The sequence below is a fragment of the Oncorhynchus nerka genome, linkage group LG5 (assembly GCF_034236695.1).
Source record: "Oncorhynchus nerka isolate Pitt River linkage group LG5, Oner_Uvic_2.0, whole genome shotgun sequence".
In the NCBI taxonomy this organism is placed as follows: Eukaryota; Metazoa; Chordata; class Actinopteri; order Salmoniformes; family Salmonidae; genus Oncorhynchus; species Oncorhynchus nerka.
The window spans coordinates 58,633,924-58,658,917 of record NC_088400.1 but is presented as its reverse complement, the minus strand read 5'-3'; the positions used below and the strand labels follow the sequence as shown (position 1 = coordinate 58,658,917).

The window sequence follows — 24,994 nt, the reverse complement described above, 5'->3', positions numbered from 1 at the left end:
AGTTACCTCTTTCTAACATGTTTCATTTGAACTCGCGTTCATCGCGGTAAGACTGTTGCTTTTGCCTTTTTTCTCGTCTTGTAGCATCAGTCATTAAAAGCGTGGGTGTGAGCTTTCGTACCGATTTCCATAATAGTTAATGACACAGAACGAGGAATTATGTGTTTTTTTCCTTCCTTACATTGATAAGCTGTTTGAGCACAGCGTGTCTTTTATAACCAAATATGAATCGCCAGAGTGATGATTTGAACAGTAGTAATCATATCCCATTCATATCCCGCTGTTTATGGCCCTCATCTGAGGTAGATAATAAGGCTTTTTCTCAAATCTTTACATTTAGTGTAGAGATGGAATAGACTCCAGGGTAGACTTAATTTGGAAAACGTAGTCCCCTACAGGCGTGTTAAGACCTTAATTAGAGACCTAGGCTACTCATATGCCTGGATTGATTAGCTCTTCCCTAATGTGTGGATTTTAGTACTGGGATCCTAGGGACTTCCAACTCTGACATCACCACTTTGATGTTGACATTTAAAATGGTTAAAGGTAAGGGTTAAAGTTAGTGTAGGGACGCCCCAAGGATCCCGGATAGCACTAACCCTTGTAAAAGAGACTTGGATCTCAGTGCGACTTCGCTGTGTACACAAAGGTTAAATAAATACAAACATGTATAAAAGAGACCCTGAATTCCTGTCTGATGACATAGTAGTCTACTGTACACACCCTCATGATGTAAGGAAGCCAGGTCTAACAATAGGAATCAAGTCATTTTCGTGTGTTAACTATTTTTTTCAAGACTATGAAATGTCATTGCAGTCTTAAGGTTGCAATGAATTTACTGAAGTGAAACTAATTGCGATGCTTCTGAGGGAAATATCTATTCATATTTATACAGTTTATTGACCTTCATCTTACATTTTAAAGGGTATTACAGGACTACACAGAGGCTGTTAGAGGGGGAGAGAGCGGAATAAATGCATACTTGTTTTTTTGTTTTTTTTTAGATTTCCTTAGAGATTAATCACTGATTTCATGTCACATTCATCTTCATAACTTAGCTAGTGAGAAACTCATGGGTGAAATAACATAGTTAAAATGTTAGATCAGCATTATTAATTCAAATCTAGTCATCAGTAGGTAAATGATCTATCTTATCTGTGATACTAGTTTGTCTGATCAAGCCCATTTCACTTCATTTCTCATACATTAATGTATGCCTTTTAACAAATGCTGTTATCCAAAGCAACTTGCAAGTCATGCGTGCATACATTTTTCTTAGGGTTGCCCCAGCGGGAATCAAACCCATAAACCTGTGCTATGCTCTACCAACTGAGCCGAACAGGACCTTATATATTACAGTGGCTATTGCCTGGGAGGCTTGAAGGAATAGACTCTTTAGACTGACGTGTTGTGTGATTGACTGTTCTTTTACTCCTTAAGGTCATGGTAACAGCTAGAGTCGTGCTGCTCCCATCACACTCTAATTAGTGCTGTATTAAAGTCAGGTCCCATGTGCCTGTAAAAGTTTCCAAAAGGTCACCCGTCAGAATCAAGATGCGGTTTCTGGGGGACGTCAACATAAGGGATTAGGAAAAGAGAAATGCTTCTATTTTTTAGCACTTTTAAATGTTAAGGCAATTTATAATTTATGCTTGTCTTATCATATAATCATTTATGGTATGTTTTGTCTAAGAGAACAAGGGTCTTGTCTCGTCCTGTCTCTATGTTCGGGTAGACCATCAACACAGCCGATCTGCAGCTTCTCTCAATTGAAAAAAAAAATGAACATCTTAAAGTTAAATATATAGCATGACTGTGGATTGTGGATTATTCCCCCCCCCCCCCCCCCCCCAGAGTTGGGACCAAAATGTATCATAAAATATGTAATAATATATGAAATATGTATATTGTATGTAGGTTAAAGGTCAGTTTCTTCTGTTTTGTTACAGGAATACGAAATTGACATCATTTTTGCACAGACGTGGATCGACAGCCGTCTGCAATACAACAGCACTATGAAGATCCTGACTCTCAACAGCAACATGGTGGGAATGATCTGGGTCCCTGACACCATCTTCAGAAACTCCAAGAACGCAGACTCTCATTGGATTACGATGCCCAATCAGCTTCTGCGTATTTGGAACGATGGGAAGATATTATACACGCTGAGGTAAAATAAGTGGCTTTTCTTTATCAGGTGTCACAGACATTGTTGTTTTGAACAGTCAACTATCGTCCCATCTTTCTTCTGAATTTACAGCTTAGAAAACATTGGGTTTTCCCTTTCAAGGAAAGAAAAATAGACAATATAAATGAAAATAGTGTCATTACTGCCCATCTTTGTACTGAAGATCACATCTAGAATATTCTAACTTCCTCAGAACTCAGGTAGAGTTCAACACAGTGTAAGAAGGTGGCACAAACGCACTGACATCTGTGCCACATACTGATGCTACACCAATAACCCAAAATAAAAATCTGTCTACTCTACGATAAGAAATAACATTGTTTTGTATCTTTCATCACTGCTCTGCAAAGTGGGTTAGCACACTTGGTACATTCGCTTTGCACACTCTAGTACACTGTCTTCGGGAGATCATGCTTTTTAGGGCGTAAATGTCATCCTTTCAGTCCTTTTTTTGCTACGTTTTCAACCGTGGATTCACCTCTGCTGAGAAAAAGAGAGACATCACCTGCTGTTTGCATAACTGACTGAGGTATTCCCTTGGCAACAGGCAAAGCACAGGACAAAGGAAAGAATGTGTGGGCAGGTTAATTATTGTCAGGACTGACCTGGCTGGCTCCCCAAGGCGGAATCATACAAGATCCGACATTATCAGCCATTCTCAGTGAGCTTTATCGGTTAGGGTATTATCTTTGAGCATTATTGTTTGGCATTATACCGTATATGGGCATTATCACTGAACATTATCGTTGAGCATTATCACTGAGCATTGTTAGTTAACATCATATAATGCCCATAATGTCTATACACACACCATCATATACATATATATTTATATTCCGGACTCCGACATTGCTCATTCTAATATTTCTCTATTTCTTAATTCCTTTCTTTCTATTTTTAAGATGTGTGTATCGTTAGGTATTACTGCACTGTTGGAGTTAGGAACATAAGCATTTTGCTTCACCCACAACATCTGCCAAATATGTGTACGTGACCAATAAAATGTGATTTGATTTATCGGTGATGCCTATTGTTGAGCATTATAATTGAGCATTGTCAGTGAGCAACATCAGTTTGCATTATCAATGAGCATTATTCAGTAAGCATTCAGTTAGCATTATTCATCAGCGTTATCATTGAGCAGATCTATAAATCTTCTCGAGTGGCATCCTGGTCTGATTAAAACAATGGAGTGAATCTAAGCTCCCATTAATTCCTCTTCACTGTGACCTTCAGTCAAGCCAACGTAAACAAGAGTGACATTTTATCAGGGAGACAGAGGAAGAGGAGGAGGAGAAGAAGAGAAAGAAAAGAGGAGACGAATAGGGCGAAATTCAGTCCGATGACCTACATAACTTTGGGACGAGAGCATTTCTAAATCCGTTCATTTTTCTTAACTAGTCTGTCGGAGTTTGTTACTCAAGGAAAATACCAATTTGCAGGGCTCACCAGACTCGGTGGCGACCAGCCGGCCGGCCGACCCTCAATCTCCAGCTCCCTGGCACTGGCAGTCATGTCAGGATAATAGGTGGCCCATTAGGTCTCTCACAGGCATGCAACAAGGTGCCAGTTTGTTAACCCCGCAATCGCTCATTCTTTTCACACCAACAGAAAAATGGAAACAGCATTATGGCTCTCTGTCTCTTTCGCAGGATGTGCAGTATGTGAGAACAACACCAAGAGCCAGCCTTCCCTTATTTCACACCCTATGCTGTCTTCATCAATAAATTACACGTTCACATCACCAGTGGTGTATGTGTTTAGCGCAGTGGTGGTGGTTGTTGTTGTTGTTGTTGTAGCACTGCTCTCTCAGAGCAGAGGTGAACTATATGTGAGAAACGATGGCAATGCTCACTCACGGCCTCTCTCTGACTCGTGCTGTAGGTTGACCATCAATGCAGAGTGCCAGCTGCAGCTCCACAACTTCCCTATGGATGAGCACTCCTGTCCCCTGGTCTTCTCTAGCTGTGAGTATTGTACGGCCAGGCAATCATGTCAACCATTCCTATGTCATATATTTTGTATAAACATATAAAAAATAAAAATAAATAAATGGGGAAATCATATATTTAGTATATGAACAATACATCAGGACACATCATATTTCATGTAGATGTATGAAAAATACATGAGAAGAAGTCATATATTTCATATGGATTGAATAATTGACGCCAGCACATACAATTGAAGAAAATAATCCAGGGTAACACAATAAAGCTTGAAAGATGACTTCTGTTGCGATCCTTTTGAAGAGGGAAGGGGGGCGTGCGGGTGCAACAAGGTTAGGCAGCAATGGTAGTGGCAACAAACAATTACGGACAAAATTGTTGTTTCATACATTGAGCAAATTAGTACAGTTTCCTACTAAACATCTTCGGAAAGGTATATCTCCCTCGTCTCACATACTCCTAATATATACAGAACAATCAATGTCTTATATATGCACAAGACAATCACAGTATGATACACAATAGACACCAAAAGCCAGACCATAATATCCCTGGCATTTGTGTCTCACCCGCGTACTGTAGTCTGACTTACTCACTTTTATATAAACGATGGAGGTACCTGAAATGAACGCCATTGGTCACTACAAGGTCCATTGTACTAGATCCAAATGATACCGTGTGTATTCTGTCACAGTATGAGGTCGATGCACATACAACTGTTTTGAGTTGGAGACTTGTTGGGCAGATTCTCTGAAAGGTGTATATATATATATAGGTGTGTAGCCTGAAAGAGAAGGATTGTCTGCAGCTTTTCATGAGAATGCGTGAGTCACCAATGTGAAAGCTTGATGCAAAGCTACTCTGTACCTCTATACCATTCTTTAAAGCCACATTGAAAACCAGTCTTTCTGGGCAGTCCATTAACAACACGACAACAGCATGTCACCTGCAATAAAATGGGATAAAATTCAGTTCAGGCAGAATGGCAAGTGAACATAGAGCATTATTGTTAAGTGAAATAGAACACTGAATTTCTACCCTTATTAAGGATTGGTGGGAACAGGATGTGAAAGCCATGCATGCTGGACCTAATGGATTTCCAGCTGTTTCCCAGATAAAGACCTTGATCCTACTTCTATTCAGTCTACAATAAATCACCCCCCCCCCCCCGTGTACGTATGCCCCCCTCCATTTCCCACTCTTCCAATACAACACAATTGCTTCTCCATCTACAGCCTATATACTCTATGTACATCCATACAGTAAGTCATCCTCTAAAATGTCGCCTTCAGAAAATAGTCCTTTCATATTATTATGGTTTGAATGTTTTTTTGTTGTTGGAAGTAAACATCTTGGTCTGATTGCCCAGACACAAATTGAGCGTAGTCCTGGTTTAAAAAGCATGCTCAATAGAGAATAGGCTTAATCTCTGTCCTGGAAACTCTTCAGACCCCCTGTTAACTTAAGCAAAACGGGAAAACTCAATCCAGTCCTCCACACCACACACCCACTGGCTTGACAGAGCCAACAGACACATCCTCGCTGTTTGATATTTTCACTTACCCCAGGGAAAAGAACATTGGACATGTGGCGTGCTGTGTTCCCATGGCGATAATGACTGCAGGTAGCCTAGCGGTTAGAGCGTTGGGCCAGCAATCGAAAGTTGCTGGTTTGAATACCCGTGCCGACAAAGTGAACGATCTGCCAATGTGTCCTTGAGCAAAGCACATCATTTGTTCTAAGGGCACTGTACTGCTATGGCTGACCCTGTAAAACAACACATTTCTCTCAGAGGAGTTTGGTGGCATCTTAATTGGGGAGGACAGGCTCGTGGTAATGGCTGGAGCCAGAATGAGTGGAATGGTATCAAAACACATGGTTTCTATGTATTTGATGCCATTCCATTCATGCTGTTCCAGCCATTATTATGAGCAGTCCTCCCCTCAGTAGCCTCCACTGATTTCACTGCACCTTTTATTAGTTCATCACTGTGGACTTTCTCACCTTTCAGATCTTTAAACGAATAGTTATGAAATTACATATTTGTTTCCTTACCCTGTAAGCAGCCTAGGTTTGGTTTACCTTTCCTGGCACTGTTTCCAAATGTTCATGTTTTAACATTTGTGGCACAAATCCCATTCAAGTCACGGGACCGATTATTACACATTTTTGTACATCGTCCAAATCATCCCAAAGTATCTTAAATGTATTGTGAAGCTCAACAAAGTCACTTATAGATGATTTGAACATGAGTCGCGGAAAATGCTAATATCGGTCCCATGACTTGAAAGGGATTTGCGCCACAAATGCTAAAACGTTAGCATTTGGAAACAGTGCCAGGGAAACTAAACCAAAGCATGGATTGATATCATACCTTGTCCATAGCATGGATCATACCTTGTCCCATATACTGCTAACAGGGTAAGGAAACCAATGTCATTTTGTAATTTGGGAGGAAGCGCATCGTGCCTCAATCTAACGTGAAAAAGAGAATTCCAGATAAGAGATGAGTCATTGCTGTCCATTGAAGTGTTTATATACGACCAAACATAGAGCACAGTGGATATAGGCTGCTATACAAGGATTCATAGACATATGGCCCTTTTACATTCTCTTTGCTTTGACCCAAGCTGTTATCTGTGCAGAGGAGGAGAGAGGAGTTTGGCTGGGCTGTCTACCATGGCTCGTTTCTATGTAACCTACAGTACAGAGTGGGATATGTCAATAACTGACAATAACTGACATTTACCAGTGAAGAGTCAGTCCTACAGTCCTACCTACAGTCCTACTGACTGTACTCCTACCATCTTAATGGAGATGGGAGAGTATGTGGTTTCAATTGTGTATTGGGTATAGTTCATGTGGGCACGTTAAGGAGTCGCCTAGACGCTCCCATATATGGCGTGCCCGTCCCATAGGTGTAAAAGTTCAGTCACCTGCCAACATGGCGTTCATGTTTATTGCCTGCACCATGGAGTAAATAGCCTAAACTTGCCTTTCTGCCTCCTCGTTATTGGATTGTACTTTCACTATGTCACGGACATACTGAACATGAGGATCCAAACTAGAATGTTTGAAGAGGATTCAAGAGTAAACATAAAATGGGCTCCCGAGTGGTGCAGTGGTCTAAGGCACTGCATGTCAGTGCTAGAGGCGTCACTACAGACTCTGGTTTGATTCCAGGCTGTATCACAACCGGCCGTGACTGGGAGTCTGATAGGGGGGTGCACAATTTGCCCAGCGTCGTCCGGGTTAGAGTTTGGCCGGGGTAGGCCGTCATTGTAAATAAGAATTTGTTTTTAACTGACTTGCCTAGCTGAATAAAGGATAAATAAAATTGGATTTTCCTTTTCTGACGTGATCATGGCTTTTTATGGGAAGATTAAGGAGTTTGTTGAGGAAAAGCATAGCCTTTGGGAGGAGTGTGTTGAAAGGCTGGAAGGTTTTTGTTGTTGCTAATGACATTGAAAATGACTAAAATAATTGCACTGTGCTGCTTTGTGTGTGCGGAGCAATGACGTATTCTACACTGAACAAAAATGCATCATATATACAAAAGTATATATTTGAGTCACACCTGTTGCTGACAGGTGCAAAAAAAAAATGAGCATGCAGCCATGCAATCTCCATAGACAAACATTGGCAATAGAATGGCCTTACTGAAGAGCTCAGTGACTTTCAACATGGCAATGTCAGTTCGTCAAATGTTTGCCCTGCTAGAGCTGCCCCGGTCAACTGTAAGAGCTGTTATTGTGAAGTGGAAACGTCTAGGAGCAACAGCGGCTCAACCGCAATGAGTAGGCCACACAAGCTCACAGAACGGGACCGGCGAGTGCTGAAGCACGTAGTGCATAAAAATCTTCAGTTGCAACACTCACTACTGAGTTCCAAACTGCCTCTGGAAGCAACCTCAGCACCAGAACTGTTTGTCAGGAGCTTCATGAAATGGGTTTCCATGTCCGAGCAGCTGCACACAAGCCCAAGATCAACATGCACAATGCCAAGCGACGGCTGGAGTGGTGTAAAGCTCGCCGCTATTGGACTCTGGAGTGATAAATCACGCTTCACCATCTGGCATTCTGACAGATGAATCTGGGTTTGGTAGATGCCAAGAGAACAGTTTGGGGAAGGCCCTTTCCTGTTTCAAGCATGACAATTCCCCATGCACAAAGTGAGGTCCATACAGAAATGGTTTGTCGAAATCATTGTGGAAGAACTTGACTGGCCTGCACAGAGCCCTGACCTCAACCCCATCGAACACCTTTGGGACGAATTCGAACGCCGACTGCGATCCAGGCCTAATCGCCCAACATCAGTGTTCGACTTCACTAATGCTCTTGTGGCTGAATTGAAGCAATCAATTCCCTTCAGCAATATTCCAACATCTAGTGGAAAGCCTTTCCAGAAGAGTGGAGGCTGTTATAGCAGCAAAGGGGAGACCAACTCCATATTAATGCCCATGATTTTGGAATGAGAGGTTTGATGAGCAGGTGTCCACATACTTTTGGTCATGTACTGTATATGGTTTCATGTTTCATGAGCTGAAATAAAAGATCTCAGAAATGTTCCATATGCACAAACAGCTAATTTCTCCCAAACAAATGTTCACACATTTCTTTATATCCCTGTTAGTGAGCATTTCCCCTTTGCCAAGCCAATCCATCCACCAGACATTTGTGGCATATCAAGAATCTGATTAAACAACATTATTACAAAGGTGCACCTTGTACTGGAGACAATAAAAGGCCACTCTAAAATGTGCAGTTTTGTCACACAACACAATGCCACAGATGTCTCGTGTTTTGAGGGAGTGTGAAATTGGCATGCTGACTGCAGGAATGTCCACCAGAGCTGTTGCCAGAGAATGTAATGTTAATTTCTCTACCATAAGCCACCTCCAACATTGTTTTGGTAGTACGTCCAACCGGCCTCACAACCGCAGATCACGTGTAACCACGTTGTTGTGTGAGCGAGCAGTTTGCTGTCAACTTTGTGAACAGAGGCAGTGGGGTTATAGTATGGGAAGGACAACAAACTGAACTGCATTTTATCGATGGCAATTTGAATGCACAAAGGTACTGTGAAGAGATCCTGAGGCCCATTGCCGTGCCATTCATCCACCACCATCACCTCTTGTTTCAGCATGAAGATGCACGGCCCCATGTTGCAATGATATGTACAAAATTCCTGGAAGCTGAACATGTCCCAGTTCTTCCATGGCCTGCATACTCAGACATTTCACTCATTGAGCATGTTTGGGATGCTCTGGATTGAACTGTACAACAGTGTTCCAGTTCCTGCCAATATCCAGCAACTTCGCACAGACATTGAAGAGGTGTGGGACACCATTCCACAGGACACAATCAACAGCCTGGTCAGTTCTATGCGAAGGCGATGTGTTGCGCTGCATGAGGCTAATGGTGGTCACACCAGATACTGACTGGTTTTCTGACCCACGCCCCTACATTTAAAAAAAAGTATCTTTATCTGTATTCCCAGTCATGTGAAATCCATGATTAGGGCCTAATGAATTTATTTAATTTGACAAATTCCCTTATATGAACTGTAACTCAGTAAAATCTTTGAAATTGTTGCATGTTGCGTTTATATTTTTGTTTAGTGTACATTAGGTTCTCTACTTGCTCCGGCCCTGCCCACTGCTAAGAGTTATGAAAACATAGTGGCATGTTTGAAGTGGCCTTTCAACCCAGATCCGTCAGATATTGTGCAGAGATTCTATTTTCATAATTGTAAACAAAATGCAAATCAGAATATCTCCAGTTTCATTGCTGGTCTGCGCAGGCTTTCGGTGAAACATAATTGGGAGCTTTATCTTGGCCAGGTCGCAATTGTAAATGAGAACTTGTTCTCAACTTGCCTACCTGGTTAAATAAAGGTGAAATAAAAATAAATACATTTTGGAGATCAGCTGGAGCCGATGCTGCTTGACAGAATTTGTTAGATGAGTCTATTGGCTGAACCCAATCTGATATTTAGAGTGGCCGAGGGAAAAGCCTTGGCAGCTGAGACTGCTGCAAATCATGCCTGCCTGCTTCACCATGAAAGACCAGGGGCCTCATTTATGAACGTTTATAAACGTTGCGTAGGCGCAAAAGAAGGTGTACGTCACTTTCTAAGCAAACGTTGAGATTTATTTTTTTTTTTAAACTTGACGGGAGAATGTGCGGTCCTCATTTTGACCCATACGTGCGCACATAACCTGGAGAAACTGCGACCCCGATGGCAGAAATGGATACCATTGTGTAAAATAAATCAAAATATTACATCTTATGTAATTATATATGAAGAGTTCCCTGGAGTGCACACAAAAAAAAACATGATTTAGGATAATAAATACAAACGGAGATATCTGTTTTTGCAAAAGAACCCCTCAAATATGTTGTACAGTTTAATCGGGAATCATATTTCATTGGATCTGTAATTATTAAACAATAGTTGCATGTTGTGACATTTATTTTCATAAATAAACAGTTTGTGCACAGTTTCATATTTCATATATGTTCGTTGCGCAGAACTGTCAATGTGATTTTGGCCCAGTCATTGTCAGTTACAATCAGGGTAATTACCACACCTGAAGGTGTTACGCAATTGGGTATCTTTGACAATCCAATAGGTGGGTATAAAAAGGCATGCAATTACAATGCGTAAAGACGCACAATGGCTGCTGTTGGAAGATGTGGCGAATGGAAGAATTCGGAGAGAGCCAATTTTCAGAGACCTGCCAGATTTACTGGCCAATAATGAGGAGTGGCTTATGAGCCGGTTCCGATTACCAAGAGCTGTTCTCTTGGAGTTCTGTGTTGTAGTGGGCCCAGCATGACAGAGAAGCACCCGCAGAAACCAAGCCGTGCCTGTCCCACTTCAAATCCTTGGCAACCTCGGTTAATAGCGTCGTTGGTGTCCCTTTGCGTTTGCAGGACTGCATCTGTGAGGACACGGCCGCCCGGGGGTTGTGACTCACGAGGTGCGGTGGAGACGCCAGGGGGTGGGCGCACTCAGCTCCTGCTCAGCTGCAGCACCGCCGACCCCGCTGGAACACGCAGCGACTAAAAATAGATGTCAGTTGTTTGTAAATAAATATGTAAACACAACGACAATCCATTTTGTTTACTCTTTTCAAACGAGGGAATACTAATTACATACCTGGGTCATCCCGTGCGTCTTGCATGTCCGTGTCCACCTCCGTCACTACTCCACTCTGGAGGGACTCCCCTATAATACTGGCAATCGCTCATCAAGGGGCTTGAGCTCCGGTGGCACAAACACTTTATCTGTGTAAGGCTATTTGGCTTCCACTTTAACGTTGGATAACGTCTTATTTCTGAGAGAGTCTGAAGTTCTGAGCCAGCGGCATTCACAGCGTCCGCCACATGCTGACACTCTGAAGCCCCGGGGCAGCAGGGTAGCCTAGTGGTTAGAGTGTTTGGAGGTTCAAATTCCCGAGCTGACAAGGTACAAATCTGTCGTTCTGCCCATGAACAGGCAGTTAACCCACTGTTCCTAGGCCGTCATTGAAAATAAGAATTTGCTCTTAACTGACCTGCCTAGTTAAATAAAGGAAAAATAAATACAAATTGTAATTCCCACACTTTTCCACCAAACAATGTATTTTTTCTTGCTTCAACCTCTCCTACAAGATCTTCCGTTTCACACTGGGTGAATTTTATTTTTATTTTTAACCTTTCTGTCGGGATTTGTTGTCATGCAGTCAGTATGGATGAATATTAATTAGGGGTGTTTCCCCATTTATGGGCAACTATGGGCGTTAAAAGGGTAGGACAAGACGTGCGCTCACGTGCGCCAAATTTCGAGTTGATTGTGATTTATAAAGGGAAACTGGCGTGGGAAGTGCGTGCACACGGTGTTATAAATCAGAATATTTTTGTGCGTAAGCACTTTCTGTGTGTCGTCCGTACGCCACCTTTTGACGTGAATCCTCCTCACAGTTTTATAAATGAGGCCCCTGGTCCTCCAACTGTGCCTGACATTCATCTCGCTGAGCCGTAGTAGTAGGCCGGTGCGCACGGAGGGAGGGAGGGAGGGAGGGGGTCAGAGTCTAGAGTCCAGAGAGGACTTCAGAGCCCGTTTCAGATGTGGAGGTGCCCATAATTCCAACAGCTGTAGGTTTAGTGTTGCAACCTGTCACTACTGTAAATGGAGCGGACATATACTGTAGCTCGACTTTGTTTGACAAAGGTCCCAGTCCCCAGGCAGCTCAGTCATGCCCACTAGGACCACACAACAGACACACTTGATAAACTGTCACCCAGACCCTGAGAAGTATGTTGTCTATAGTATCCATGGGAGGCCACAGCCTGAGAGGGAGAAGTTAATTTTTGCTGCACCCAGTGTTGAGTTCCAGAGGTTCCACATTGATAAGGATGTCATGCGACCAACCCAGGATAAGGTAAAGGCCATAAAGGCCTTCTTCCCAGAACAAGTCTGAGCTCCAGTCGTTTCTGAGGCTTCTCAACTTTTACAACTACTTCCGGCTTGATAAAGCTACAACCCTGGCATCGCCTACTGGACCCGGCCGCTCCCTGGAGTGGGAACGACACTCATGAAGAAGTCTATAGAGGCTAAGCAGCTGCTGTAAGCAGATGGGCTGCTAGCCCACTGATGATAGAAAACCCCTGTTACTGGTCTGTGAGGCGTCTCCATATGGGCTCGGTGCCTTGTTTAGTCATGTGGAATCTGATGGTCGGGAGGCACCTGTGTGCTACGCATCTAGGACCCGAACTGTCACTGAACAGTACTCTGCATAGCTGGATAAATAGGCCCTGGAGAACATTTTTGCTGTCAAGAAGTTCCATCAGTATTTGTGAGGTCGCCATTTTGTGGTCTACACCAACCACAAGCCCTTGCTGGGCGTGCTTCATCATATGAAGCCCATGCCCCAAAAATATTTTCACTTGCATGGTCAGATGGAGCCTGATACTGGGACCCCATAGTTATGAACTCAGCTATCATCCAGGGAAGCAGTTGGCTAATGCAGATTCCCTGAGCTGCCTGCCACTCACAACCTCTTTGTCCAGGCACCACCTCACTGGGAAGTGATGATGTTGGAGATGGTGCCTGATGCCCTTCTCTATGCTTCTAGGATAGCCACACTGACTTCCAAGGACCCTGTCCTGTCCCGAGTTATTCGCTGGGTGCTGCATGGATGAGCCTCTGAATTCCTGGCAGAGAGTTTGGGCTTTAATGGTATCGTCGGGAACGAGCTGTCGGTTCACAAGAATTGTGTGTTGTGGGACAGTCGGGTTGTGGTACCTGGCCTGGCGAGGGAGGGGGTCCTTTCCATGCTGCATGATATGCATCCTGGAATAGTGAGGATGGCCTGGGATGGACATGGACATTTAGGCTGTGGTGCGCAGCTGTGTCACCTGTCGGGAGTCACACCATGCTCACCCAAGGCTGCCTTGCACCCATGGGAGTGGACAACAAATAAATTGTTGTCTTCATATAGACTTTTCTGGGCTATTCAAAGGCTATTCACTTTGATTCCCATTCAAAGTGCATGGAAGTAGCGATGGTCATCTTCATGCCCTCTGGTGCTGTAATAAGCACTCTCCATTTGCTTTTTGCCATTCATGGGTTGTGTGACGTCCTGGTGTCAGATAATGGAGCTGCCTTCACTTCTGTGGAGTTTAACGAGTTCGCTGTGGGGAACTGAATCGGACATGTCACCACAGCCCCATATCATCCGTCCTCCAATGGCCAAGCTGAACACATGGATCAGACAACCAGGGAGGCTCTGTCTATGATCTCGGTGGGTGACTGGCAGACCTGACTGTCAAGAGTCCTGCAGTCTCAACATGTTATGACGGCCTCTACTGGGAAGAGTCCAGCCAAGCTGTTAACGAACAAGCGGTTGACAACTGCTTTAGATTGGCTGCACCTGGACATGGCAAGTGACATCTTCTAAGGCAGGAAGGTGATGCAGACAGGGGGGCCGTGATCATTTAAGGCATTTTCTACCTGACGAGTCTGTGTACATGAGGAACTACTCTGGAGGCCCTATGTAGGTCCTTGCAGTTGTGGAAGAAGCCAGTGGACCTGTCTCTTACAGGACTCGGACGCCTGACGATCAAGTTTACTGCCGCCGTGTGGATCAGCTGCAGGGCCACGAAGCTGCAGCCCCCTTTGCTGCCCCCTCTATCATTGGCCTGGTTGCCCTGGACACCACGCCTTTAGGAGGAAGTGCCAACTCCAGAGCCAAACCCTGATACCCAACTTGCAGCTGAGCCCTAGCCTAAACTTACCTTTCTGCCACCTCGTTATTGTATTGTATTGTACATAATAGTTTCTAAGATATTGACACACACTCAGCACACTCCACATCATCTCACCAGCTTTCCTTTGTTGTAGCTTTTGTTAGTGTGAATAACATTGTCGCTTTGTGTGTGTGTGTGTGAGAGAGACACACCTCACAATAACATGTTAATGGGATACAGTTCACCTGCTTGAAATCATCAGAGCACAATGAGGTGGTTCATTTCCGTTGCACGGCTTTCAAATTAGATTTCACAGGCACACACACACACTTCTGTGAAAAGTGAAGGTCAACTCCAGCATCAACACAATGCTCTCTCACAGTAACTCAAAGTATCCTATTACACTCTGTTGTGCTCCTTTTCATCTGCTCTTACAGCACTTTACTATGGCCATGTTTTTTACTTTTTTAACGGTCTAATGGTGCTCTACTCTATACTGTGTGTCCGTGTGTTTATGTGTGTGTGCGTGTGCGGTTCCCATATTTAGGTCTATTTAACAGTATGCAATTAGGGGGTTTTATAATACATACATAGGAATTTGTCCAGTAAGACCCATCAAACAATAAAACATGTATTGGTCAGATTGAAGCATAAATCTTATTTTATTAGAATGAAATGCTACCATAGGGTCACAGGGTCACTGTGTGTTTACTTGACTTACAGATGGTTACCCCAAGGATGAAATGATTTACAGATGGAAAAGGAACTCCATCGAAACCTCAGACCAGAAGTACTGGCGCCTCTACCAGTTTGACTTCATGGGCCTGCGGAATTCCACAGACGTCCTAAAAACAACAGCAGGTACAGCAAATGAGTTACCGTACATTTAATACCCAAACAGCTGACCTTCTGTTTTTCACAATCAATCAAATAAATCCCTCCTCACAGCCCTTCGTTGGCTCCTGTGTTCTCCATCCAATTTTTCTCTGAATTATTAGATACTGACTCATGAAAATTCCAAGGAAAAAAGGACAACGTGTTATTTTTAGCTGTTTTTTAATCAAATGGTCTACATTTACTGTAAATTATCTGTCAAATTCTCCTGTCTATTAGCAGGGGGAGACAGCAGGCATTACCAGCTGGTGTCTTGAGGTCTGGTGCCACCACTCTGGCTTAAGTCAATTGCTTTGCCAGTTTTGCAAGATATTGCCAGAGAACAAAGACAATGCCTTCTCTTGGAAGATAGTCAAGATATGTAGTATTATTGTACCATGGAAATGACAAAGACAGCATTTGGCAGGGCAGAAAACAGGTTGAAATTGCAATTAGGAGTAGTACTCTGGTAGTAGACTAAGAAGTAGTCATTTGGTAGTGGATTTAGGAGTCGTACTTTGGTAGTAGACTTCGGAGTCGTACTTTGCTAGTAGACTTAGGGGTAGTACTGTGGTAGTAGACTTAGGGGTAGTACTGTGGTAGTAGACTTAGGGGTAGTAGACTTAGGGGTAGTACTGTGGTAGTAGACTTAGGGGTAGTACTGTGGTAGTAGACTTAGGGGTAGTACTGTGGTAGTAGACTTAGGGTTAGTAGACTTAGGGGTAGTACTGTGGTAGTAGACTTAGGGGTAGTACTGTGGTAGTAGACTTAGGGGTAGTACTGTGGTAGTAGACTTAGGGGTAGTACTGTGGTAGTAGACTTAGGGGTAGTACTGTGGTAGTAGACTTAGGGGTAGTACTTTGGTAGTAGACTTAGGGGTAGTACTTTGGTAGTAGACTTAGGGGTAGTACTGTGGTAGTAGACTTAGGGGTAGTACTGTGGTAGTAGACTTAGGGGTAGTACTGTGGTAGTAGACTTAGGGGTAGTACTGTGGTAGTAGACTTAGGGGTAGTACTGTGGTAGTAGACTTAGGGGTAGTACTGTGGTAGTAGACTTAGGGGTAGTACTGGGGTAGTAGACTTAGGGGTAGTACTGTGGTAGTAGACTTAGGGGTAGTACTGTGGTAGTAGACTTAGGAGTAGTACTGTGGTAGTAGACTTAGGGGTAGTACTGTGGTAGTAGACTTAGGGGTAGTACTGTGGTAGTAGACTTAGGGGTAGTACTGTGGTAGTAGACTTAGGGGTAGTACTGTGGTAGTAGACTTAGGGGTAGTGCTCAGGGAGTAGACATTGTCTTTATCATTCACTGTGTAATGAAAAAGGGCACAATGAAAGTGCATTTACCTGTCTTCATAATTCATTGTGACATTTAACATATTGTTTCTCTGTAGATTGCTTGAAGCTCATCAGTAGTCCCCTCTGGTATAAAAGGCAAACATATTTTTACACAAACCATCTGGATTAAAGATTCAAAATATTTAATTATTCACTTAAATGATTTTCAGAGTCCAAGGATGTGGTTTGGTTTTAATACTGAATTCTACATCTATTTATTTACAACAATCATTCCTTGCGACGAAGGTTGTGTTTTACAAACAGGTATCTAATTATACTCATGAGTGGTGCTTGCTGGAATTACTTTGTAATACATTTGTAATGCATTCATGACAGCATTGACGACTCATGTAGCAGCGTTTCAAGGGGCTGATGAATTGATCTCATGTATGAATCCTCAAGCTGTAATTAACCCACATTGACCCTATTCTCAAATTTCAGAGGTGACATTGTTCATGCTGTACTTTATTCGTCTTGAAAACTCATGTGATCCAATAAATGATGTGTTCTACGTATGGTGCACTGTGATACAAGTCCACGTTCGGAGTGGAGAACTCATGAAAGCCAGAGTTCTTCCACAGATCTTCCTTCGGTTCTGTTCAAGGAAATTAGACGTTTCTCATCTTGTTTTCCCTTTTTCTTGACTCCCAGCTTGCATCATGCTGCATGATGATTAGCTAGCTTGCTCCTGCAGCTAAAAATAGCATGTCATTAATTTACATCTCAACAAACTCTGAAAACAAAGCGCTAAATGTCTTCTTCTTGTTTCTCATCCAGCATGAAATGAATAGGTATTGTGCTGTAGCGTGGTAATGAGGACAGCGAGTGGACAGTTCCCATGCCACCGTGCCATCGGGGACTTCTGGTTCTACCGCTGTTATATCTACCTCCTTTTTTTCTATTGTTACAGCATCCCCTCTTCAAAACCCACCAAAGTAGACTCCCTGAAGCATTGTGTATGGTGCCTTGTTCTGTGGTTCCCCCTGATGCTAGCTCTCATGATTATCTCTCTCTCTCTCTGTCTTTCTCTCCCCCCTTCTCCCTCCCCACGCTGGCTTGTTCTTGTTCCACCTGACGCTCTGATTGTCCCTCAATCTCTTCTCTTTCTCCCTCCCCCTCTTCCTCCTTACCTCGCTCCCTCCCCCTCCTCGACCCTCACTCCATATACATCCCCCCTCTTTATCCCCCCCTCCCAGGTGATTATGTGGTCATGACAGTGTACTTTGACCTGAGCAGGAGAATGGGTTATTTCACCATCCAGACCTACATCCCCTGTATCCTCACCGTGGTGCTCTCCTGGGTCTCCTTCTGGATCAATAGCGATGCCGCCCCCGCCAGAACAGCGCTAGGTACCTGATCTGAAGAATACCATTTGACAGGATACACACTGATATTATAATAAGTAGATGGAAAAAAAAACCAAGGGTTCAATCAAACCTGTTCCACCAGTGTTCATGTAGTGCACTGTATGTGTTCAGCAATGACTACCTTTGCATGGGTTATTCTGAAAGGAAATAAATACATCTGAGTCTAGCTGGTTTGTTGAAAAGATGGTTACCAACTCTTGGTACCACAATGGAAGATTGCATAAAAAAATCTATATTTTATTGTTTAGACTAGAGAACAATCTGCATGTGTTTATGCAATGTTATGTTCTGCTTTCAAGATTCTTGTACCGTCTTATTTTGTTTATGCGACGTGCTTGTAATTTATCAAGGCTTAACAATGACCTTTTTGTTTACGTTTGCAATTCATTCATGATTTTCCCCCCCCCCGATGCATGCTTTCCATTAGTGCATGTACATTCGTCTGGATTATGTTGTTGAAGGTGATTGGGAGTTTGAGTTGAACTTTGCGGTAAGTACGATTCAATTCCTCCAGGCAGCTCTTGTAGTGGACCTTGATCAGGTCATTTTTTTTGTCTTCAAGATCAAATATATCACATTTAGTCCAAATTACAGTATTCATATTATACTTGGCTTTTAACTAAGTGACAACACAAGCACATTTGCAATGGTGGTTAAACAAGTCAACGCCTAAAGTGTATTAACGAGTTCGTTTCATCACCAAACCATCCTTGAACCACCACAATCACATCGAATAGTCTCGCTCGACCCTCTTGCCACCTGTTACGACACAGTACAAAGATAAGCCCGGGAACATGTTTGTTTTCCCCTAGCTAACAGGCAAGGATGCTGTCTGTAGGAGTAAAAATAAATATCCCATTCTCGTTGATAAAATAAATGATTTAGTATCTATTCTGAGGCATGAAAGCGCAGCGATGATTTTTCCGGGCCTTCCCGCTAATCGATCAGCGGGATGAAAAGAAAGAGGAGTGATAAGGAAAATGGGCTCTGACTGCAAAGAGCAGGAGATATGTCAGAGTGGCTGGTGGTGGTGGTGGTCGTAGGGGGCTAAGGAGGAGGCAGGTGCTGACATGCAGGTGTCCCCTGAGGGTGTAGTGTGGTTGGGGGGGCAGTGACGGGGTGTAGTGGGTGCCATTCCCAAAGAGCCAGGTTGACAAGGGCCACCACAGATGGTAATGACGATCAGGCTATACCTGACAGGGAGTAAGGGACAGAGGATGCTCAGTTCAGTGACTCATATAGTGTGACCCCTCCCACTTTTTTTTGTCTCTTTCTCTCTCTCTCTCTCTCTTTCTTCCTTTCTTTCTCTCTCTCTCTGTCTTTAAGTCACGACAGCACTGTAGACTGATATCTTTGTACAATGTTCTTTGTATCTGTATTATTTTCTATGTGTTGTATCTGTTCATATGACATCTGTGGGTATTTTTTTTGTTTTTTACAACGATACCTTTTTCTCATTCATTACATTTTTGCTATTTTATTTGGAGGAACCAGTTGAAGGTGCTCTGACACCTTTGCCTGTTTGAAAGTTATGAAGGACCTCTGCTGACTAAGTGCCAAAAGTATGTATAGAAGGTAAGGGAAATAGGTGAAGGTAATCACCGTGGCCAGTAGAGTCTGAAGGAAGGAAGGGGGGATTGAGTATGAAATATCAGCTCAAAATAGATGGGCCTTCTGGTCTCCATGGTAACTGCTTGAAAACAGCACAACATTCAGTCATCAACTGAGAGGTTCCTGGTGATGTGCATAAAAGAGCGAGAGAGAATGTGTGCGTGTGTGTGTGCGCACATGTGTGTGTGCGCGCACATGTGTGTGTGCGCATATGTGTGTGTGCGCATATGAGTGTGCGCGAGTATGAGTGTGTGTGCGGGTCACACCCAGCATTTTATATCAAAGGCTCTATACATGCAAAATCTCAGCTGGTACATTCAGCTCACTTTTCAATATACACACTGAGCAAAAATATAAATGCAAAATGTAAAGTCTTGGTCCCATGTTTCATGAGCTGAAATAAAAGATCCCAGAAATTTTCCATGGGCTCAAAAAGCTTATTTCTCTCAAATTCGGTGCACAAATGGGTTTTACATCCCTGTTAGTGAGCATTTCTCCAAAATAATCCATCCACCTGACAGGTATGGCATATCAAGAAACTAATTAAACAGCATGCTCATTACACAGGTGCACCTTATGCTGGGGAGAACAGAAGGCCACTTTTAAATGTGCACTTATGTCTCAAGTTTTGAGGGAGAGTGCAATTAGCATGCTGACTGCAGGCATGTCCACCAGATAATTTAATGTTAATTTCTCTACCATAATCTGCCTCAAACATCATTTTAGAAAATTTGGCAGTACATCCAACCGGCCTCACAACCGCAGACCATGTATAACCACGCTAGTCTAGAACCTCCACATCCGACTTCTTCACCTACGGGATCCTCTGAGGGGTGGTGCTGAGGAGTATTTCTCTCTGTAATAAAACCCTTCTGTGGGGAAAAGCTCATTCTGATTGGCTGTGCCTGTCTCTCCAGTGTGTGGGCCTACGCTCTCCCAGGCCCACCTATGAAATCCATAGATTAGGGCCTAATTTATTTATTTAAATTGACTGATTTCCTCATATGATCTGTAACTCAGTAAAATCTTTGAAATTGTTGCATGTTGCGTTCATATTTTTGTTCAGTATATTTAAGCGCTGACAATGTATTAATGTAAACGTCCATTTATTTCTAAAGTTAAAACTACATAGAGACACAAACTACCCTCGTTAATTGATAAAAATATCTTAAAAACATATTTGCAAAATATATTCAGACTATTGCCAGAGAACTATTGCCACCGTTTTGCCAAGACAGATATCAAACAGTTAGTACCGGGTGGCAGGTAGCATTCAGTTTTGGAGGTTAAGAGTGTTGGCCCAGTAACCGAAAGGTTGCTGGTTTGATTCCCTGAGCCGACTAGGTGAAAAATCTGTGTAATGACGCTGACTTTGTCCTTTCAGGTATCACCACTGTGTTGACAATGACCACCCTTAGTACAGTGGCCAGGACGTCCCTACCCAGAGTCTCCTATGTGACGGCCATGGATCTCTTCGTCACTGTGTGCTTCTTGTTCGTCTTTGCGGCCATGATGGAGTACGCCATCCAAAACTACTACGCCTACAGGGCACAGAAGCCCCGCTACAACAAGACAAACAAGACGCAGAGACTGGTGAGCTTTCCTCCATACAATGTAATGGTGTACCTTTCCTCCGTACAATGTAATGGTGTACCTTTCCTCCGTACAATGTAATGGTGTACCTTTCCTCCGTACAATGTAATGGTGTACCTTTCCTCCGTACAATGGAATGGTGTACCTTTCCTCCGTACAATGGAATGGTGTACCTTTCCTCCGTACAATGGAATGGTGTACCTTTCCTCCGTACAATGGAATGGTGTACCTTTCCTCCGTACAATGGAATGGTGTACCTTTCCTCCGTCAATGGAATGGTGTACCTTTCTCCGTACAATGGAATGGTGTACCTTTCCTCCGTACAATGGAATGGTGTACCTTTCCTCCGTACAATGGAATGGTGTACCTTTCCTCCGTACAATGGAATGGTGTACCTTTCCTCCGTACAATGGAATGGTGTACCTTTCCTCCGTACAATGGAATGGTGTACCTTTCCTCCGTACAATGGAATGGTGTACCTTTCCTCCGTATGACGAAATGGTGTAACTTTTCTCAATGCAGTGTAATGCTGTTATAGACATGGACCAAGGCTGTTTGTGTTGTCACAGTCAATAGTTCTAGCCATGGTAGCGATTATGGTCTCAGTGGGTGGAGGTCTAGTCCATCCTTCATATCTCCATCCTCTTGCATCAGTCACACTGTGCATGGGCTGTGATAGTATTACAGTCAGTGGCTCTGACCTGCATGGTAGCAAATCGGGAGGTTGCCCCCCGGTGAGGGTTGAGGTCTGGTCCATCCACCATCCTTCATATATCCATCCACTTGCACTGCCGACCGGTCACACAGTGTACTTGGTAAATGCCGTGTCATAGCGTGTCATGTCATCATGTCATGTCGTGTAACGCTGTCGAGCCAATGAGTGAGTCCCAGCTTCGGTAGAGCACTAAGCCGAGGGGTTCTATCTCATTGCCTGCCTGGGCTATGACAGCGTCCTGCTGGGTGTGGGAGGACACGGCCCGCTGCGGAGCTTTAATGCATGACAGCACAGCTCCACTCACAACGTATCAGATCTCTTTCTCTCTTCATCTCTATCTCTCTGTCTCTTTTCATCTTTCCATCTGTCTTTCTCCCTTGTTTGCCCACATGTATTTCTTGTCTCCTGTCTGGCTTTAGTTGTCCCCCCGCCCCCTCCCTGTTGCCTCACTCTCTCCCTCTCAGTATCTAATTATGAGGCCTTCCTTCCTCTCTCCCCTCATCACATTTCTTGCCCCCCCACCACCACCACCACCCTCACCCTCTCTTTCTCTCCCTTTATCGCTTACGCATCTAAGGAGATGGCCTTCCTCTGTCCCCTCCCACAGACCTACTCGATGCTAGACACGGGGCCCAGGTCCCCCACCACCGTGGTACCGTTGAACAACAACTACTCATACTGGCAGGACTATGAGGACGTGTACGAGTGTCTGGACGGGAAGGACTGCCAGAGCTTCTTCTGCTGTTACGAGGAGTGCAAGGGGGGAGGGTGGAGGAAAGGACGCATCCATGTCGACATTAAGGAGCTGGACGCTTACTCGAGAGTCTTCTTCCCTACGTCGTTCCTCCTGTTCAACATCGTCTACTGGGTCTCTTATCTCTACCTTTAGCAGTTTCAGTTGGATTTGATAGAATTCGATTGGACAAATATGGAAAGACTCAAATGGGAAGAGGAGATGTCACAAGACATAAGATGTCACTCAGTGGCAGCTTTGTGCACGTTGACACTTGATTGGTTGGTGGGTTAGTGTAGCCAGCCAATAGACAGCTGTGAGACACTAACGCCAGGATGCTAGCCAGATAAGAGATAATGAAGCATCCACAGTGCCTTCTTCAGGAAGGGGCCATCACCTATACAGAGGTGCAATAAGGGGACTAGAAGCTTTGAAGTTTTTTCTACATAGGTTATCCCACATCCGCCATTTCAACGCATGCTATACTGTTCATTAAAAACAATGAAAAGCTAGGGGGGACTGCACTATGAAATTATTCTATTGTTGCTTTGTATTAATTAGTCAGTTGCATAGTCATTGCAAGCCATTTGACATATATAGAACCTCAATATGATTAATTTTAGTCACCAACAGGGTCTTAAGTATTAGGTCATTGATAACATTGTTTAGATTAATATACATTTATATCATAAACATTTGAATGATGTTTTCTACCAAGGGTGATGTACAACAAGAACATGCATAGTATACCTTACAAGATGAAAATAGTTATTTTGTAAAATAATGTATCTAATAAACTTTTCTTTTGTAACATATAGAGTTTTCCAGACTATTTGATAATTAAATCAATTGTCTGAGGACAAGGTATGGTAAGGTTTCAAACTATAGTGGTATGGAGATAGATGATGTTGTTGAATTAATTTACAGAATCTGGACATACATTTATCTCCATACAACAGGCCGACAACACATCATAGGCTAAGGGCCAGGGTAGCATTTGGGTCAGTACAGTACTGTATATATTGTGCTCGTATTCAGTACAGTACTAATAAAAAATGTATGGTTTCTCTCCAACAACACTACTGCTATTTTCTTGAGCAAGAACATGTGTAATTCATGTTATATCATACAGTAGCTGTTGTACCAAAACAGACAACATCACAAATAATTGTAAAATGTGTTTGAGTTAAAAATAGTTTGATTTACTGTACTGTAAGTAACACTGTTGTTTCTGCGGTGGTTTGACTTAGAAGTATGGTAGAACCCTGTATTCTATGTTTTAAGAGAATGTGTATGTGAGAGATGTTTTCATGCTATTTTCATAGTTGAATGTAGATCATACTTTAGACCAACAACAAATAGTGGTTTTCAACTCTGTATAACAACACAAATATTGCACTTCATAAGTGTCTTAGTTTGATATAATGTATTTACAATAAATCAAAGACTATTTTCTAAGTCTGATGGAACGTAACCTTTTGTTACAGCAGATCTGAGAGAACCGCTGTCTAGGTACAGCTATGCTTTTTAGAGAATTCAGTCTGTGGTATTGCTTAAATTAATAAAACTATCTTTGCTTAAGGTCTGGAGTGTGGGTGTGAGTGTGCTTAAGGTCTGGAGTGTGTGTGAGTGTGTGTGTGTGTGCACATGTGTGTATGTAGGACATTTGGATCATTAGCAAACTGTGATCTTTCTTACACACTTTAGAGTTATTTAAGATGGAAATATATGTCAACGTGTAGGAATGGTTTTGTCTCTGACGTGGTTTTGATAGCCCACTTCAAACCTCACACTGTGCATCCTGTTGTTTCGAAGTAAGGAGGCAAGTCAATGAAAATTCATTATGTACAATAATCACTTATTAGGAAGTAGGCTAAGGAAATACAAAACAGACCCTTTTATTCCCACAGAAGGAAATTAACTCGACACACGATTCATGTCTATTGCAGAGTAGATCATTATACAATTAGCATCGCCATATAGAAATAACCGGAAGTTATTGTTCAGGGCCTGCATTCACAAAATGTCAGAGTAGCAGTGTAGATCACATGAGATCATATACACAAGGGACACCCACTCTGAGATACTTTTTGAATGCGGTCCTGGAGCTCACCACAGAATATCGATACCCTGGTATGTGGATACCCCTGGTACATTAATACCCCTGGTACATTGATACCCCTGGTATGTTGATACCCCTGGGTGAGATCTGCAAAAGTGCGTCACTGTTAGACTGACTGTATATTTGCTGACCTAGATTGAGACAACACTGAGTATGATACAAAGAGAAGGAAATCAGTGGAACGCTATCAAAAAGTGGATGCAGTGCTGAGAGGGAACTCAATCAAAAATAGTAGGCTAGAATAGAGAGATCCCTTTCAACTGAACGGGGGGTA

The 24,994-nt window shown here is 43.1% G+C and overlaps 1 protein-coding gene across 2 annotated transcripts in view; it reads left to right on the top strand.

Moving 5' to 3' along the window:
- The window catches only part of LOC115129732 (gamma-aminobutyric acid receptor subunit gamma-3-like), a 41,481-nt gene extending 17,302 nt beyond the window's left edge, over nt 1–24,179 (top strand). The window contains exons 4-9 of one of the 2 annotated variants that reach the window (XM_029660398.2): nt 1,950–2,170; nt 4,073–4,155; nt 15,096–15,233; nt 17,776–17,928; nt 20,942–21,150; nt 22,473–24,179. In XM_029660398.2, coding sequence (XP_029516258.1) covers nt 1,950–2,170; nt 4,073–4,155; nt 15,096–15,233; nt 17,776–17,928; nt 20,942–21,150; nt 22,473–22,754 — 1,086 coding nt within the window. In that variant the 3' untranslated portion in view covers nt 22,755–24,179. Of the gene's footprint in view, nt 1–1,949; nt 2,171–4,072; nt 4,156–15,095; nt 15,234–17,775; nt 17,929–20,941; nt 21,151–22,442 lie in introns of both variants that reach the window. The other variant, XM_029660397.2, reaches the window with a different exon arrangement.
- Nucleotides 24,180–24,994: the final 815 nt, after the last annotated feature.